General features: G+C 40.7%; 1 protein-coding gene across 1 annotated transcript in view; it reads right to left on the reverse strand.

Annotated features, from left to right (window-relative positions):
- The window catches only part of kcnh3 (potassium voltage-gated channel, subfamily H (eag-related), member 3), a 547,160-nt gene that overhangs the window by 43,835 nt on the left and 486,865 nt on the right, over positions 1-16,460 (reverse strand). The window contains exon 12 of the mRNA XM_080198480.1: positions 8,221-8,555. Coding sequence (XP_080054606.1) covers positions 8,221-8,555 — 335 coding nt within the window. The remainder of the gene's footprint in view (positions 1-8,220; positions 8,556-16,460) is intronic.

The following is a 16,460-nucleotide window of genomic DNA, read 5'->3' on the forward strand; positions in this document are numbered from 1 at the left end:
CAGCCTTCGCGATTCAATCTATTGAAGGACTGCTGTCTTTTTCTCAAGTGCTACTTTGCTACTTGCCATCTCTTCACTTGCCTCATCAAATTAAATAATCTGCAATGAATAGTAATGTATCTGCCATTGGTCATGCTGGTAAATCTACAGATTATGAAAGCAGAGTGGCAAAGTGGCACAATGGTTAGCACTGCTTCCTCACAGCGCCAAGGACCCAAGATCGATTCCCAGCTTGGGTTACTTTCTGTGCGGTGTCAGCATGTACTTCCCGTGTCTGTGTAAGTTTCCTCCAGGTGCTCCGGTTTCCTCCCATAGTCCAAAAGGCATGCTAGTTAGGTGCACTGGCCACACTAAATTCTCCCCCAGTGTACCCAAATAGGTGCCAGGGATTTTCACAGTAATTTCATTGCAGACTTGCATTAACACAGCAATGACATTAATAAATACACTTTAAACAGAGACCAATTTTGTTATCAGACTCTTGGAGAGCAGATAGCTGGTTTCACTTGATGTCATTGCTGCCGATTTCATTTTTGGATTTAAAAAAGTGTTATTTAGCATGTTGGAGGACTGGAAGTTAGGAAACTCAAAGTTAACACCAGTAACTGAAGTCCAGGAAGTGATCCTTTCTATTGACAGTTTGAATTCTCCTCCCACATTGGCCCTTGTAGGATGGTAATATATTCAAGGGGCTGTAATCTATGCAAAACCTAGATTCATAGAAAGTGAAACTGTGTCAAATAACAGTCAGGAAAACTGAATTGATCTGGATGGTGCCACAATCTGGACTGAGTAGGTATCTCTGCACTTAGTGATCCGGTGAATATCAGACAATTCAACTTAATTTATATTTCCCATAAAAACTGCCCTAACCAAGGGGGTAAAAACTCTTTTTGAAAAATTACCAGTGAAAACCAATGAAATGACCAATTTTTCAATGAAAAGCTGCAAAAGTAAAAAATCGAATAATGGCTAAAATGCTTTTTAGACTCCATCGCCCAAGGAGTTCCCCCATGGCCCAATTTAATGTAATTCCTTTCAGAACAGAACATCACTATAAGATTTACTTGAAAGCTAAATAAGGCTATGGTACTTTTTTTTTACAAAACCATTTTAAATGAATCTAAAAGGGTCACTGGAGTATCACACAAATGGAACAAATCTGACAATATGGACACAAGTTAGATTTTCCATTTACCCCATCATATACTCCACTCCTATATCATTAACGATAGAGACCAGGCAATATTTCTCGATTCCAGCATTGCTTTGGGCCTTAAGCTCCAGTAAAACTGGAGTAACTTTGTAATTGAGGCAACTAGATCATAAAGCTAATAGTGGGAATTTTGGGGCTGTGTTGCCCCAAAACTGGAAAATCCCATCCAAAGTCAATGGACCTTTGTATGTTCTGCCCCCCCATCACCGCTACAATTCCCGTGGCAGGTGGGAAGTGTCAAGTGTCAACTAAGGCACTTAAAGTGGTGTATAGCCCACCAGCTCCACAACTGTTTTTCCAGCTATGTTTTTTCACACTTGGTCAAAACAAACCTTGGCATTGGGTCCCACAACATCATGTTGGTCGGCAAAGTCAGAATGAGCCTGTCCTGCCAGCAATATCAGCCTTCAGGAGATCTGAGTGCCTTTAAAAAGAAAAAGATTCTCTCCCCATAGACATGGGACCTCCCCCCCCACTCACAAGACCACAGCCCACAGAATTCCTACTTTATGGACACAGGGAGCCCCCCCTTCATGCAAATCTCCTGAGGGATTACTTTAGCACCAGCCAGTCCATTCCCTGCATGCAACTGAAATTTTAACCAAGTATGGAAAAGCATACATAACATGTAGGTTGAAATTTTCCAATTTTTTTCTGAAAGTGCTAGCTCTGAGGAGAAAATTAGCATGCAGCTCCCTAGCTGTACAGCTGGCTTTTCTTGCCCGGTAATAATTAAGAAAAAATTGCTGCCGATGTCTCTGATGCCGTCACACTTGTGGGGTGGAGCCTGATAGAGGCAGCAATGTTAGCTCCACAGAGACTGGGGTGCCCTTTTTAAAGTGTACCCGGATCTCCACCTCACAAAGTACTGCACCCTCCTCCCACCCCACCAACCACAGAAAAGGGGAATTCTCTCTCCATACACACCAGGACAAACAACCCCATTCATGGATAAGGGGAACACCACCCAACACATACGTACCAGGGCAATTGCACCCCACTACATCTCAACCCACAGATAAGGGAAACAACCCTTGACATAAGCAATGGGGAATCGCCCGTCAACACACACCAGAATGATACAGCTCTGCCCATGGATAAGGGGAACTCTCCCCCCACCAAACATGGAGCAACCCTGACCCCCACAAATAAGGGAAACAACCTCCAAACAAGCACTGGGGAACATCATGCAAGGACCAGGCCAACCCCCCCCCCACCATCCACAGATAAGGGAAACTCTCCCTTACACACCGGGGCCACTAACCCCACACGAGCACAAGGGCAACCATACACCACCCTCCACTGGTAAGGGGAACCTCCTACCTGCCCGCACCCCTCCCCCCACCCCAGTGGAGCTCCTTAGTGTTGCCGAGGTTGGGGGGGCGGGGTAGAAAAACAGGGTGATGGATACGTCTCTCTTCCCCCCGCGGTTATACTTACCTTTGCACCTGGCGGGTTCTCTTCGAGAGTTTCATGTTTTTAAATAACTGTTGTAAACCTCGCCAACATGATGCCAAGTTGGTGAGGGAGGAATTCTATATTTGGGGGTTCACATAGCGGGGAAGCCCTTTAATTAAATTATAATTTATACAAATGTTTCAAAATGAGGTTCTGCCCTTTTGACATCACCACTGAGTAGTGGGGAAAATCAGAAAATGAGATCTCACCAGCGAGAAACTCATTTTTCAATTCTCACAAGGTACTGCACCCACATCAGGAGTCTAAGGAAATGTGGCATGTCAGGTATGACTCTCATCAACTTTTACAGATGCACCATAGAAAACATTCTTTCTGGTTGTATCACAGCTTGGTATGGCTCCTGCTCCGTCCAAGATCGCAAGGAACTACTAAAGGTCGTGAATGTACCCATCATCATGCAAACCAGCCTCCCATCCATTGACTCTGAATACACTTTCTGCTGCCTTGGCAAAGCAGCCAGCATAATTAAGGACCCCACACACCCCGGACAATTCTCTCTTCTACGTTCTTCCTTCAGAAAGAAGATACAAAAGTCTGAAGTCGTGTACCAACTGACTGAAGAACAGCTTCTTCCCTGCTGCTGTCAGACTTTTGAATGGATTTACCTTTCTCTACACCCTATCTATGACTGTAACGCTACATTCTACACTCTCCCGTTTCCTTCTCTATGAACAGTATGTTTTGTCTGTATAGTGTGCAAGAAACAATAATTTTCATTGTTATGTTAATACATGTGACAATAATAAATCAAATCAAATCATCATTGTTTGTACCCACTGCGAAAACAGGTGTGAAATCACGTCAGTCGAATTGCAGCAACAGGCCAGAAGAAATAAATTAGCAACATTCTATAAGTGACTATGATCCTTCTAAATGCTGCTGGTAGGACAGTCCTTAAAAACCAATTTAGCTGTGCAGGGTTAAGAGAAAGTTTAGGTTGCATTGTGGAATCCACAATGGAAACATTAAGTCAGCATGCATCTGCTGCACTATATTTTTATAGTGGTCGTTGAGAGTTTGTGCACAATTAAGGCATCTGGCACACTTCCTCTTGGGACTGTGCACTCTGGCATAGTGGATCATCTTTTGCTGGCTGATGGGGCATTAAAGAATCCATTTCTGCTTCCTTTGACCCCAATGGCCTCTTCAAAAGCAACTGTCAACACAGTCAATTATGAGATCTGTTGCAGGAAATCTGTCAGGAATGCAGTTAGGCACTCTGAAAGCAATATCTCAGACACAATCTGGGAAAAAGGCTAGATAATAAAATCTCTCCAATCAGGTGTATTGTTCTGTTTAGGAGATTTGTACATCACTACTTTCTGGTTGCAAAGTGAAATTTTTCACAAATCCCCAGGGCTAAGGCAATCAATCAGAATGATGAGCCCAAACCAATGACCAGAATTAATGAGTCCAAAAACTCTCACTGAAGTAAATTTCCTTAGTCCCGTGACATGTAGCCAACCTGAAGTGACGGTAAAATGACAGTTTTATGCACAAGTGAAATTATATTTAACATGCTGACAAGAGGTAGGAATTGATGGTTAAAAACAAAATTCCACATCAAAGCTGGATGGGGATCAATGAATTGTGAACATGGACACTCATTACTTTGTAACCAGAATTAGGTGGAAGTAAGCTACATCCACAATGATATTGCGGAAAATGAATTGCTGATGGTCCTGCTTAATATTTCATTATGTTACATCGTCCCTACTCAAGAGTGTTTAGATTGTTGGCAAAGATCCACAACAAGACAAGGGAAAAGCAACCACCTGTCCACGAATAAACAAAACAACAAATAAATAAAATGGATTGCATTTCATGACTTTCTTTCTGGCTACTTGTACGTTCTCCAATGGGAAGCAAATAAAAATACATGGAGGATTGTACTGATTATGGAGTCACCAATTAGATAGATACACACTCTGCCAACCCTTAATAAGCAAATATAAAGTTATGTCCAAAGTTAATAAAGTTATGTCCAGAACTACTGTAAATTTTAAATAGTACATTTCTTTGTTTTGCTAATAATTTAGCCCCACTTTCACTTGAGGAACAGACAATCACTGAATCATACTCTAATCATATTACTAATATTATTTAATGAAATCCTCACCCAAACACATCACTGGCATTCTATCCAAACTAAACCTCTCTCGAGCATATAATTTTTATTTTACCTAACTTAATTTCCATCCACTCATATATTATGTACAACCTAATCTAATCTTGATTGGTTTCCAAAAATGTAATCCAATCTGAATTTAACTCAATTGCATTATTGGCCTCTATCAGGCACATTTATCTGGCCAGCCTCTCACCTCACTCAATCCATAGAGTCATAGAAACTCTACAAAGCAGGAGGCAGCCCACTGGGTCTGCACCAGCTCTCCAAAACAGCATCCTTAGCAGGCCCAGAAACCACCACCCCCCCAAAACCCTGTCCCTAACAACCTCTTGCACTTACCATCGCTAATCCATTAGCAATCCTAATAATCAGTTGGTTAGTTACATAGGGTATTTCTCATCAGAAACATTGAAATATTACATTCTCTCTGAGCCAAACTGGTGTTTAAAAGCATAAAGGGCTCCCTGCCAGCAGTATTTAGAAGGGTCATGGTACATTCGCTCGTAAAGGTTCGGAAGAGACCATTTATAACAAATTCCTTAAATGAAAATGGATTTGATCATTAGCCAAGTACAAATTAAAACTTAAACTTGGGTGCAAATGTGTTAATTGCAATTATTTTAACTTAGTTGCAAATCTGTAAGTGAAACAAAAGCAAGGTGCTCTGCTCTACAAATTCAAATTGAACTAGAGGTGGTACGATGGCTCATCTTCCCTCTTTGTACTTTTTGGCTGGAAAGACACCACATACTCCAAGTACAATGCAACTGGCCAGTCCAATTATGCTTGAACTTGATTCGTAGCCTGACTCAACTGTACCCTGGCACAGGTCTGCCTAATTTCCAGGCCTTGGGTTAAGGAATGGGGTTGGATATACAGGGTACAGCTATAGGATAAGACTAGGCAGGATTCAAGTGGAAGTACCAATGGGCATCCCTGCCAGTGTACACTCTTCTGAATGAAAGTAGAATTAGGAATGCTGCTTTTAACCAAACTTAAATGGGAATGAGTTGTCTCTACATATATTCAGGATTTTTGCTCCATATTAAAGGAAGCTCCAAAGATCCTGGCACAATATTAATTAGGGAAAAATATTTGACATCTGCATCCCTTTCCTATGTTTTTCATTCTGGAAAATAATCAAAGGGAAATCAGCCCCAATTAGGCTTGCATCTTAAAATAATGAAAGTTATTTTGAATATTTCTGCTCAATCATATTGCTCTGTTTATTCACCCTGAGAATCTTATCATCTAGGGAACATCTGCTTTCACTGGTACTTTTTCCAATTAAATTGTGCTCCACATTTCCCTGGATCTGTCACATTATCTGTTTTTCTGAACTCTTTTATGGTGCACAAGTTGTTATTTATGGAAATGCAAAACAAAAGGGGACAGTTGAGTATTCCCAGTGAGTAGTGCGGGACAGGAAAACAGGAGTCCAAATCCTATAATTTTCTAACCATTGATTTGAATATTTGGGAAATCAAGGTCTACAGTTCTGCCATTTCAATCAGAGAATCAGCCTTCAAAAGAGAGCCCAGGACAGATCCTTGGATTACGACCCATTCTGAAAAACATTCTTTCAGCTAACTCTCTCTGCCTAGTCACAGCTTTCTCCATTGTAGCTGTGTTCTCTTTAAGGTCTGCTGCATCATCGTTATAATTAGTCTTTTGTTACATTTGATCAAATCCCTTCTGAAAATCTATATACACAACATTCAAATTCTTATTATTAATACTGAGTATTGTCTCAATGTAAATATGCAATCAATATCATTGAAAGGTGCAAGAATAAAATGTACTGACTTCACAAGAAGTGAATAATATTCCTTCTATTACTTATTGACCACAGACTAAAATATACATTCAGCCCCTTTAATGAGGATGGCTAATACAGTTTAAATTTCAACTGAAAAAATGGAAATTCCCAAGTCAATGGACTCCACTTGCAGCTATTTCACTTTGCTCTCAAGGTGATTACTTGTTCCAGGGCCAGCTGTATAAATCACTAATAGAAATATAAAAGTGAAAGCACATGAAATGCTTTTGTGTTTTCCTTTTCCAACTTTTTTTTTCTTAACTGACATGTACCCTCGAGTTATTTGATAGAATTCAGGAATAGAAGCTTATTTTTTTCCTCTAAAGTGCAGGAGGGCAAGGTTTGCAACAATCAATCATAACACTCATATCTGAGATCAGTGTTTTTATATCTATGTGTGATATACTCACACACACTCTGGGAATTTTTAATGCTCTTAGAACAGATGAAGGGAAAATCTTTTAAATATCTCTAATAACAAAATTAACTTTACCACAAAAGCAAGATACTGCAGTTGCTGCAAATTTGAATATATTTTATGATAAGTACTTTGATTTTTGTAAAACCATATCAACCAAAAACCTGAGAAAAATAGGAATATTAAGAGACACTGGGCAGATTCTCTAACCACTCTGCCATGTACTTCGTACAAAGGGAGGCGATGCACTGCTCGCTGGCAGCGGGATCTTCTGGTCCCAGTGCTATCAATGGGATTTCCCACTGTATTTACCAGAGTAGGGCAGATAGTGCTGTAAAAAGGGAGTGTGTCCTTTCTTCCCCTGACTCTAAGCTTGCTGGATTTTTCTGGTTGGCATTTCTGACAGTTTAAGATATGTGCAGTAACATTGCTCGGGGAAATCTGTGTGGGCAGCGGCAATGCTGCAGTGGCCAAAATATTCAGGCCCAGGTGGCAGTTCACTAGATCCAGAAAACACCCACGGAACTCTCCAAATAGGAGGATATAGATAGAATTCCTGCAGCATTCACTGGAATATGGTTCCACTCACCAGAAGCATTAATTTTACCTGTGGATAGCCCATTTATTAAACCCTACAAAAATATCAACGGATGGCTCATTTGTTCTACCTGGGTAAATATGTTAACAGACGTACCATTCACAAGAGTCTGCAAATATACCAATATTGCAGATATCAGTAAATTATCTAAACCTAGTTGCAAAGGACACATTCACTAGATCCTGTAAATATCAGTAAAATATGTAAATATGCCAATAAACAGACAGCTTATTCACTGAGTTGTGGTAAAAACACCAATATTTACAATTCCCCCCTCTGTGTAATTATACAAAAGAAAGACAGTCCATATCCTGTTTTACATATATATAAAATAAATAAGTCAGAGCACACACACTGGTTTTGGTAAGAATCTACTATTCCCACATAGGCCCAACATCCTTTTCAATATGATTGACAATTAAGTCTCACATTAAAAGCAAAACCTTGACTGTGGCCTGCTGAATGTGATTTGTACCATGATTGAAACCTTCACTACTCGTCAAAAATTAACAGATTCTATGTTAAGAGTCTCAATTTAATGGCACAAAAAGCCACTTACCTTGGGCTGAGGTCAGGGATTACAGTACAGTTTATAGCAGGGATTAGTACATTGGATGGTTTGCTTCCATTGCTGTTCAAAAGTCTGCCTTTGCCAACATCCTTATTGCTGTTCTGCAGAGTTCCTATAGGTGGAGCAGCTGGTTTGGACAAGTGTTTTGCTGGCAAGGAACACCTGCTAATCTTAGGTGAGTGAAATGCTTTGATGGGTGATGTTATTCCTGTTGTACTATTTGCATTGGGAGACAGGGGTGTGTTCTCATCATCTTCAAGTTCTTCATCCTCCAGGATAGAGGGCAGCTTTTGGATAAGACCCCCATTGCGCTCATATTCCAACTGCAGAAATACACAAAACAAAACCATTCAAGTGACTAGTGCTGAGAGAATGACAAGTTAATGTTGTTTGACCTTACACATGTTCTTTGTGTTATAAACAGGACATTTGTTAGTATTTATAAAAGCATGTCATTGTTTTGAAGCTCATGAAGAACTAAAGAGACTCTTGGGATGATTTAAGCCATCCTTCCTGCAGGAAGGCATTGTTAAAATTACCTCAATAAATTTACTGCCTCATTCCAGCTTAATTGGGCCTTTTTGTTTAGGTGACCATTATACTTATCTGGCTCAGAGAAGACAACCTTCCATTTCTTGTGACATACCGTTTGAGGGTGTCCAAATTTGAACATAAGTTCACAAATTTGAAATTTATTTGAGGTTGCATCAAATAAGCTGCACTTAATGTTGATTTTATACTGTTTTTTGAAATGTTAATGATGGCAACTCAAACAAGTGGATCCAGTACAGCTGGCAGCTTGCAACAGCGAAATGCCACCTCCCAAAGAGTTTCCCACCTGCTAGCCTTACTGAACTCAGTTAGTTTACTAAGCACAGCAGCCAATTTTAGTACAGCAGCAAGATAATAATCAAATTTTAGTTATGTCGGCTGACGGATAGATGTTGGGTGGAACACCAAGGAGAACTGGTCTTCCTTGAAATAGGGTGACAAGATCTTTTACATCCAAAGTACAGCAGCTCTTACAGTGTGGCAATTCCCCAGCACTAAAGTATTGAAGATTTGTGTTCAAGCCTCAAGTTAGATTTGAATTCATAACCTCCTGACTTAGTAGGCATGTAATGCTAGCTTACTCCGCTATCCTTAACCTTTTTGTAATTGAGTGATAAGTAGGCAAATTAAATTTTTGAGATTTCTGGCAAAAGTCTAATTCTAAATCTACAGACTTGAGTTTAATATTTTCCTTCCAACTCACTGGTTCAGCATCTCAGCAGACTAAACAAGGAAGCTTTTCTGATGTAAACATACCTACAATGAATACCCTTCACGACAGGCTGGCAATAGACACAGGGGAATGTCTTTGTGTAAATGTAAAAGTTTTGATTTGCTGCAGCATAAGTATAGAGTTAAAATGGTATTTTAACTTGTTAAAAGTAAGGAACACAGATTTCTCATCCCTTTCTGGAAGAAAGAAATGTCAAATTTAACCGTCATAAGAAAATCACTAGTTGGTTGGTTTGAATAGTCCAGTGTTTAATTCAGCTATGCAAGGGATTCTAATGTGCTATTTTGTGCACTACTCAAAAGTAGCTGATTAATTGGGGCAGCAGTATTCCCTGCCTACTTACTACCAAGGATAGATTTTGAACTTGCTGTGTGAGCACTGCAGATTGGCCAATCATTATAGCAACAGACCTGTATTCAACAGAAACTGAACTGGTTGGTTACTATAATGGTTGGCCAGTGTACCCCATGTGCAAGTCTTAGACCTTGGTAACTATTCAAACATCTGTTCCAACACTCACTGAAAAAAGGCTTCAGTCAAAAATTATATTCTATTATCCTAAAACATATTTTTTGGTAGACATCCAACAACACAGTGCTGAGGAGATGTTTTCCACTTTTGAAGATCTGAAGTGCAAACTAATGCAGCAGTTTGAAAAGAACACAAGTGTTTCATCTTACACCCTCTTTATCCCATTGTTTTGTTCTCTCCCTTCCTGCCTCAACCTATTCACCATAATCAATAATTTCTGCCTCTCAGTAATTGAATATCGCGTAAGTATTAATTTGAATAATCTTATTTGTAGGTTGGAATTGAGACTGGAGAATAGGTCTCTCCACACAGCTCTTGTACATGTCCCAAATAACCTAGTGACCTTATAGACAGCATAACGTGCAGGCATTTTATGGCTTCTTGTTTCATAGCTTCTTTGAATGGTTCTTAGATGTGTTACTCCTGACTAGATGAGAGGAGATTGCCCTTGCAAGGAGCCAGACTGCAATCTGACAGCTTGTTTGGAATAAGAGGATAGGCTTGGCATCATGGGAAAACCAAAAAGAGGAGGAAATTGGATTAAAAAGGGGGCAAAACATTTTTTATGAATATATATATATGTAATATATATATGAATAGCAAAGGTTTCGGTACTTAGGCTTTCTAACAAGCTTGAGACTAGTTTTTTGTTTCAGCAGCATGGGTCAGTGGTAAGTGTGCAGTGAGTTAGAACATTACAGTTTTGCTGTTGAGATCTAAATCTGAATTCATTATAGACTGATGGGCAAATGTTGCCTCTTTCCTCCAGCAGTAAAGCAATGCAAAGTGGGCAGTCGCAAAACACCACCCCTCCTCCCCCCACTTCCCCCTTCCCTGAGGGGGAAATAGGAATCGTGCACCCTGTCTATTGCCCATATCAGGCCTTCCAATGCCTGGGCAGTCTCAAAACAGAGTTTAGTGCAAACAGATCCATAGTTCAATATATGGCCAAGAATTTGGATTGGCTGCTGCATAGATATGTTTGTGTGGGTGCAAGGACAAAGGGAACATGTGACAGCTGGACAGGTGTGCAGACACTACACATGCTGTTTGTTGGCTCCTTGCATGTTTGGAGCAGTGGAAATTTGTGTTTTATTGAAGCAAACTGAAGGCAGCCAGTATCTCTTGTAGGGGAAGTGCATTCTGATCACAGACACCAGGCAAACTTCACAAGTGGAGAAATGGCTGCAGGAGTTCAGAAAGATCATCCAGGCATTGGAAGGCTTGATATGGACAAAGGACAGGGTGCACGATTCCTATTTCTCCCTCAGGGAAGGGGGAAGTGGGGGGAGGAGGGATGGTGGTGGTGCGGAAGTCCACCTCGGATCCTCCCCACTATTAATGGGACGAGGTTACAGGGGAAATCAATGCCAGAAACTTAACTCCCACAACATGGCTTCGATTATTTCATGACCTGACCAGAGTTGAAAAGTTTAGAATGTTACCAAGCACTTTATCGGTTAGGCTAGAGAAAGGATCTTCATGTGGTAAATCACTGGTGAAAATGTCTAGAAATCAGGGCATGGGCATATGATGGCACAGCTACTATTTACTGGAATGTGAGATCACACGCTAGTCCTGTTAAAGAGGATTCAGATACTGTCTTTGAGTGTTCCGTTTACTGAAGATCCTGATGGACACACAACAGGAACTGGAAGATGTAATGGGAAGGCTGTCAGTCAGCTTGTGTAGAATGACTCAAAGCACAGAGAAGACCAGCTTCACCTTGTGTTGGGGCTTTAATCTGAATATGATCATCTAGGAAAACACCTTGGAAAAGCATTAAAATATAAATAAATAAATACAAAAGACAGGCACTAAAGGGGTTTGCTCTCCAGCAATCTTCAATTCTTCCTGTCAACTGTCATATACATTTAGAATAGTATTCTTGGTGCATTTTTTTTCTGGATGTGTTATTGATTGAAGAAAGACCCATAAGGTTGGATTGATAGAAAACAGTCAGATAATGGTGATAAGGAGATAGATTCACAGAGGTTTACAGCATGGAAACATGCCCTTCAGCCCAACTTGTCCACGTCACCCTTTTTTCTGAAAACCCCTAAGCTAATCCCAATTATCCGCATTTGGCCCATATCCTTTATACTCACTGTACCCATGTAACTATCTAAGTGCTTTTTAAAAGACAAAATTGTACCTGCCTCTACTACTACCTCTGGCAGCTTGTTCCTGACACTCACCACCCTCTGTGTGAAAAAATTGCCCCTCAGGACATTTTTGTATCTCTCCCCTCTCCCCTTAAACCTATGCCCTCTAGTTTTAGACTCCTCAACTTTGGGAAAAGATATTGAGTATCTAGCTGATTTGTGCCTCTCATTATTTCAGCCCTAGCCTCTTATGCTCCAGAGAAAAAAGTCCCAGTCTATCCAGCCTCTCCTTATAACTCAATCCATGAAGTCCTGATAGCATCCTAGTAATTTTTTTTCTGTGCTCTTTCTACTTTAATAATATCCTTTCTATAACAGGGTGACCAGAATTGCACACAGTATTCCAAGTGTGGCCTTAAGAATGTCTTGTACAACTTCAACAAGACGTCCCAACTCCTGTATTCAATGTTCTGACTAATGAAACCAAGCATGCTGAATGCCTTCTTCACCACTCTGTCCACCTGTGATTCCACTTTCAAGGAGCTATGAACATGTACCCCTAGATCGCTTTGTTCTGTAACTCTCCCCAACGCCCGATCACTAATTGAACCAGGGCAGGACTTACTCAATCTATCAAAATGCATCAACTCGCATTTGTCTAAATTAAACTCCATCTGCCATTCATCAGTCCACTGGCCCAACTGATCAAGATCCCGTTGCAACTGGAGATAACTTTCTTCATTGTCCACTATGCCACCAATCTTAGTGTCATCTGCAAACTAACTCACCATGCCTCCTATATTCTCATCCAAATCATTTATATAAATGAAAAATAGCAGTGGACCCAGCACTGATCCTTGAGGCACACCGCTGGTCACAGGCCTCCAGTTTGAAAAACAATTCTCTACAACCACCCTCTGGCTTCTGTTAAGAAGCCAATTTTGTATCCATTTAGAAACCTCACCTTGGATCCCATGAGATTTAACCTTATGCAACAACCTACCATGTGGTACCTTGTCAAAGGCCTTGCTAAAGTCCATGTAGACAACATCAACTGCACTGCCCTCATCTACCTTCTTGGTCACCCCTTCAAAAAACTTCATCAAGTTTGTGAGACATGATTTTCCACTCACAAAGCCATGCTGACTGTCCCTAACCAGTACTTGCATCTCTAAATGCCTGTAGATGCTGTCTCTCAAAATACCTTCCAACAACTTACCCACCACAGATGTGAGGCTCGCTGGCCTGTAGTTCCCAGGCTTTTCCCTGTAGCCCTTCCCAAACAGAAGTACAACATTTGCCACTCTCCAATCTTCAGGCACCTCACCCATGACAATCGATAATTCAAATATCTCAGCTAGGAGACCTGCAATTTCCTCCCTAGTCTCCCACCACATCCTGGGAAACACTTCATCAAGGATTTATCTACTGTGATGTGCTTTAAGACTTCCAGCACCTCCTCTGTAATATGTGCACTCCCCAAGACATCATTATTTATTTACTCAAGTTCCCTAACAAGGATATGGTGATAAGGATTGCACAACTGTTGATGATCTTTGAGTTAGGAAGGATGATTCATTTGAAGGGTTCTTAGATGTGTTGCAACTGGCTAGATGAGAGGAGATAGGTCTTGCAAAGAGCCAGACTGTAACCTGACAGCTTGTCTGGAATGAAGGTGATACAAAAGATCACCAAAGGATAAAATAACTAATAATGCTGCCTGGTTAATGGGCACAGACTGAGATGATGCACCATTCATAAACAGTACTTTCAGAGGGTCAAATCCCTTTCCATTGAGAAAGTTGCCAGGATAAAGACAGGGAGATTACAAGGCAATGTGGGATTGTCTATGGTAGGGAAAACTGCAATGTTGGCAAAGCCTCATATTCTCATGTCTTATAACTCTGCTCATTGGAAAAACAATGCATGTACTCCTACCTATGTAGAGATTGTCAGACGATCTCCTGATATAATCATGCACATCTTAGAGATGTCACTCGTATTACCGCCCGCAGCTAGGAAGGATCCTAATGTTGTCCATGCCCTGGTTTTTGGCTCCAGCTGTGGCTGGAGATGCAGCAGGTGATGTAGCTCAGTGATGGCCTGTTTTGTTACATTTAGATCCTTGGTTAAACAAAGATATAAGGAATGCTCCCACTGTGAGAATGGCCTCTGCCTGGTCAGTACATTCCTTTTCCAACTTCTTCCAGCTGCTCCTGGCTTCTTTGCTGCTCCCCTTTGTATGTTGAATATTAGTCCTTTAAACGAAACTCCTTTACTGTCCCTGCTACCTGTTGGTGCTATTTGCTTGATGAGTTTATCACATGGCCAGCCAAGCAGTGAGAAGATCAATTTCAAAAACACTTTCAATAACAAGGAAGGATACTTATTTGAATATTGGAATGAACATTTTAAATGTTTCTAGCACATGACTTGGATCATACAGAGAAGCCCAATCCACTATGATGGGCAATGCATTTCTGGTGAGGAATGATCGTGTGCAGACCATTTGCCAAATAGGATACTTATGCCTATAAGATGGTTACAGTGCAGTCAGCAATGACATGTCTTACAGGATGAGCACAAAAAAATTAACCAAGAGATTTAATATGAAGCCAACCAGCTTTCGGCTGGATTTAAAGCTGGAACATGGCAATCCACTCTCTATTGTGATTTTAATTTGTATGCAATGAAAAAATACAATCAATTTCAAGAGGTTAACAAAAGTGCATTTTAACCTCAAAAACACAAAAAAAGGGCATCTCCTAATGATTTTTTTTAGTAAACACAGGTTTTCCCTTTCCTCTTTCAGAAATTTGTGGTGGAAGTGAATCTTGTGTCATGAGAATAAAATAAAGGAGCTTCATGGAGACTTCTCATTACCAACTATATATTTAACTCCCGTTCTCAATAATTCATGAACATGAACTCATTCAGTCTTCCAACTGCTATTTTTAGTAAAAGTAGCAATCCTTTTGGGAACTCCGAAGTGCTAGCCAAAAGCAAAGTTAAAACGAAAGTCCACATGCTCAGATCCTTTGCACAAATGTGCAGTCATCAATTTATGTGCAGCCTTGACTCTTTCAGGCAGTCTGCAGAAGAAAGGGAGGATTTTGTTCATTTATTGAAACTGTCTTTCTCATTTTTCTGCTGAAACATATCATTTGGGAGGTAATTACAGGAATCTGCAAATCAATTTTTTCCCCTTCTGTGTTCTTGGAACAATTCTATGAGTGTGTGCAGAGAAGCCTGTCCTGTCTGTGTTATTGATGAGATGACAGAGGAGGCAGAGTGCATGCTGCTATTTTTAGCTCCAGTCTCACAGCCAAAGTCCCTTTGAGAGTTGCAAAGCTCCAGGACAAGCTGGTGTTATTTTAGGCTGTGCTGGTTATTATTAGAAACGGTCTGTCAGATCTCATTTGAAGCAGAAATGCCTTTTCACTCCCAACAGTAAAAGCCCTGGCACTGCACAATTATATGTTACTAAATTCAGTTCCCTTCAATCTCCTAGACCAATCACAAGAAAATCCTTCATAGATGTCCGGACTGGTTTCACCACCATTGTAAAATATCACCTCCATTATACATTTTATGCTGCACTGTCAGTAATGAAAGGGGTTATTCACATTTTGTAATTCTCATGCTTTCCCTATCTGCACTAAATGATTTTTATCTTTCATTTTCATCCCTCCAATCTTCTTTCCTCCTGTCTTTCAGGTGCTGACTCAACAACACCTTGATTAGGTTTGACATGAAGAAACAACCCAAGATGTTTCTCAGATGGGCATAAGGAAATGGATATTGGTTGAGGAAGAGAGAAATTAGATCTGGTGATTAAAAGTGTGGTCGAAGAGTCAAGTTATGACCAGGTCTGTGCAATGTAAAGAGAGGGGGAGAGGAAAAGTTACTTTTGGGAGTCCCAGAGCACAGGATAACACTGGGATGTGATTGTGCAGCAACATTCCATAACTTCTGCAAGCATTTGGGCAGAGTCATGGCAGGCTATGTGACTGTAGCAGACACTGCTGCTGACCTTAACCCAGACTTCATTCAGTATCCACGGATGGAATTTAATGCCACTTCACACTCCAGTGGTGAGTATGGACGGTGGGAGCATTTAATTAGGCAGGAGAGTGCAGAATGAGGACCCCACTGTCTGTGCACCTCCACTCGATTAAATTTAGGGAAGGCAGGCTGGTATATGGCCTTCCCACCTGGACACTACCTGAGGCCCTGAAATGGACAATTAATCCACACTTAAGGGCCTCATTCGCCACCTCTAGTTGAAAGGGGGAATTGCCACGTGG

The sequence above is a fragment of the Carcharhinus amblyrhynchos genome, chromosome 11 (assembly GCF_965287045.1).
Source record: "Carcharhinus amblyrhynchos chromosome 11, sCarAmb.v2.hapA, whole genome shotgun sequence".
NCBI lineage: Eukaryota > Metazoa > Chordata > Chondrichthyes > Carcharhiniformes > Carcharhinidae > Carcharhinus > Carcharhinus amblyrhynchos.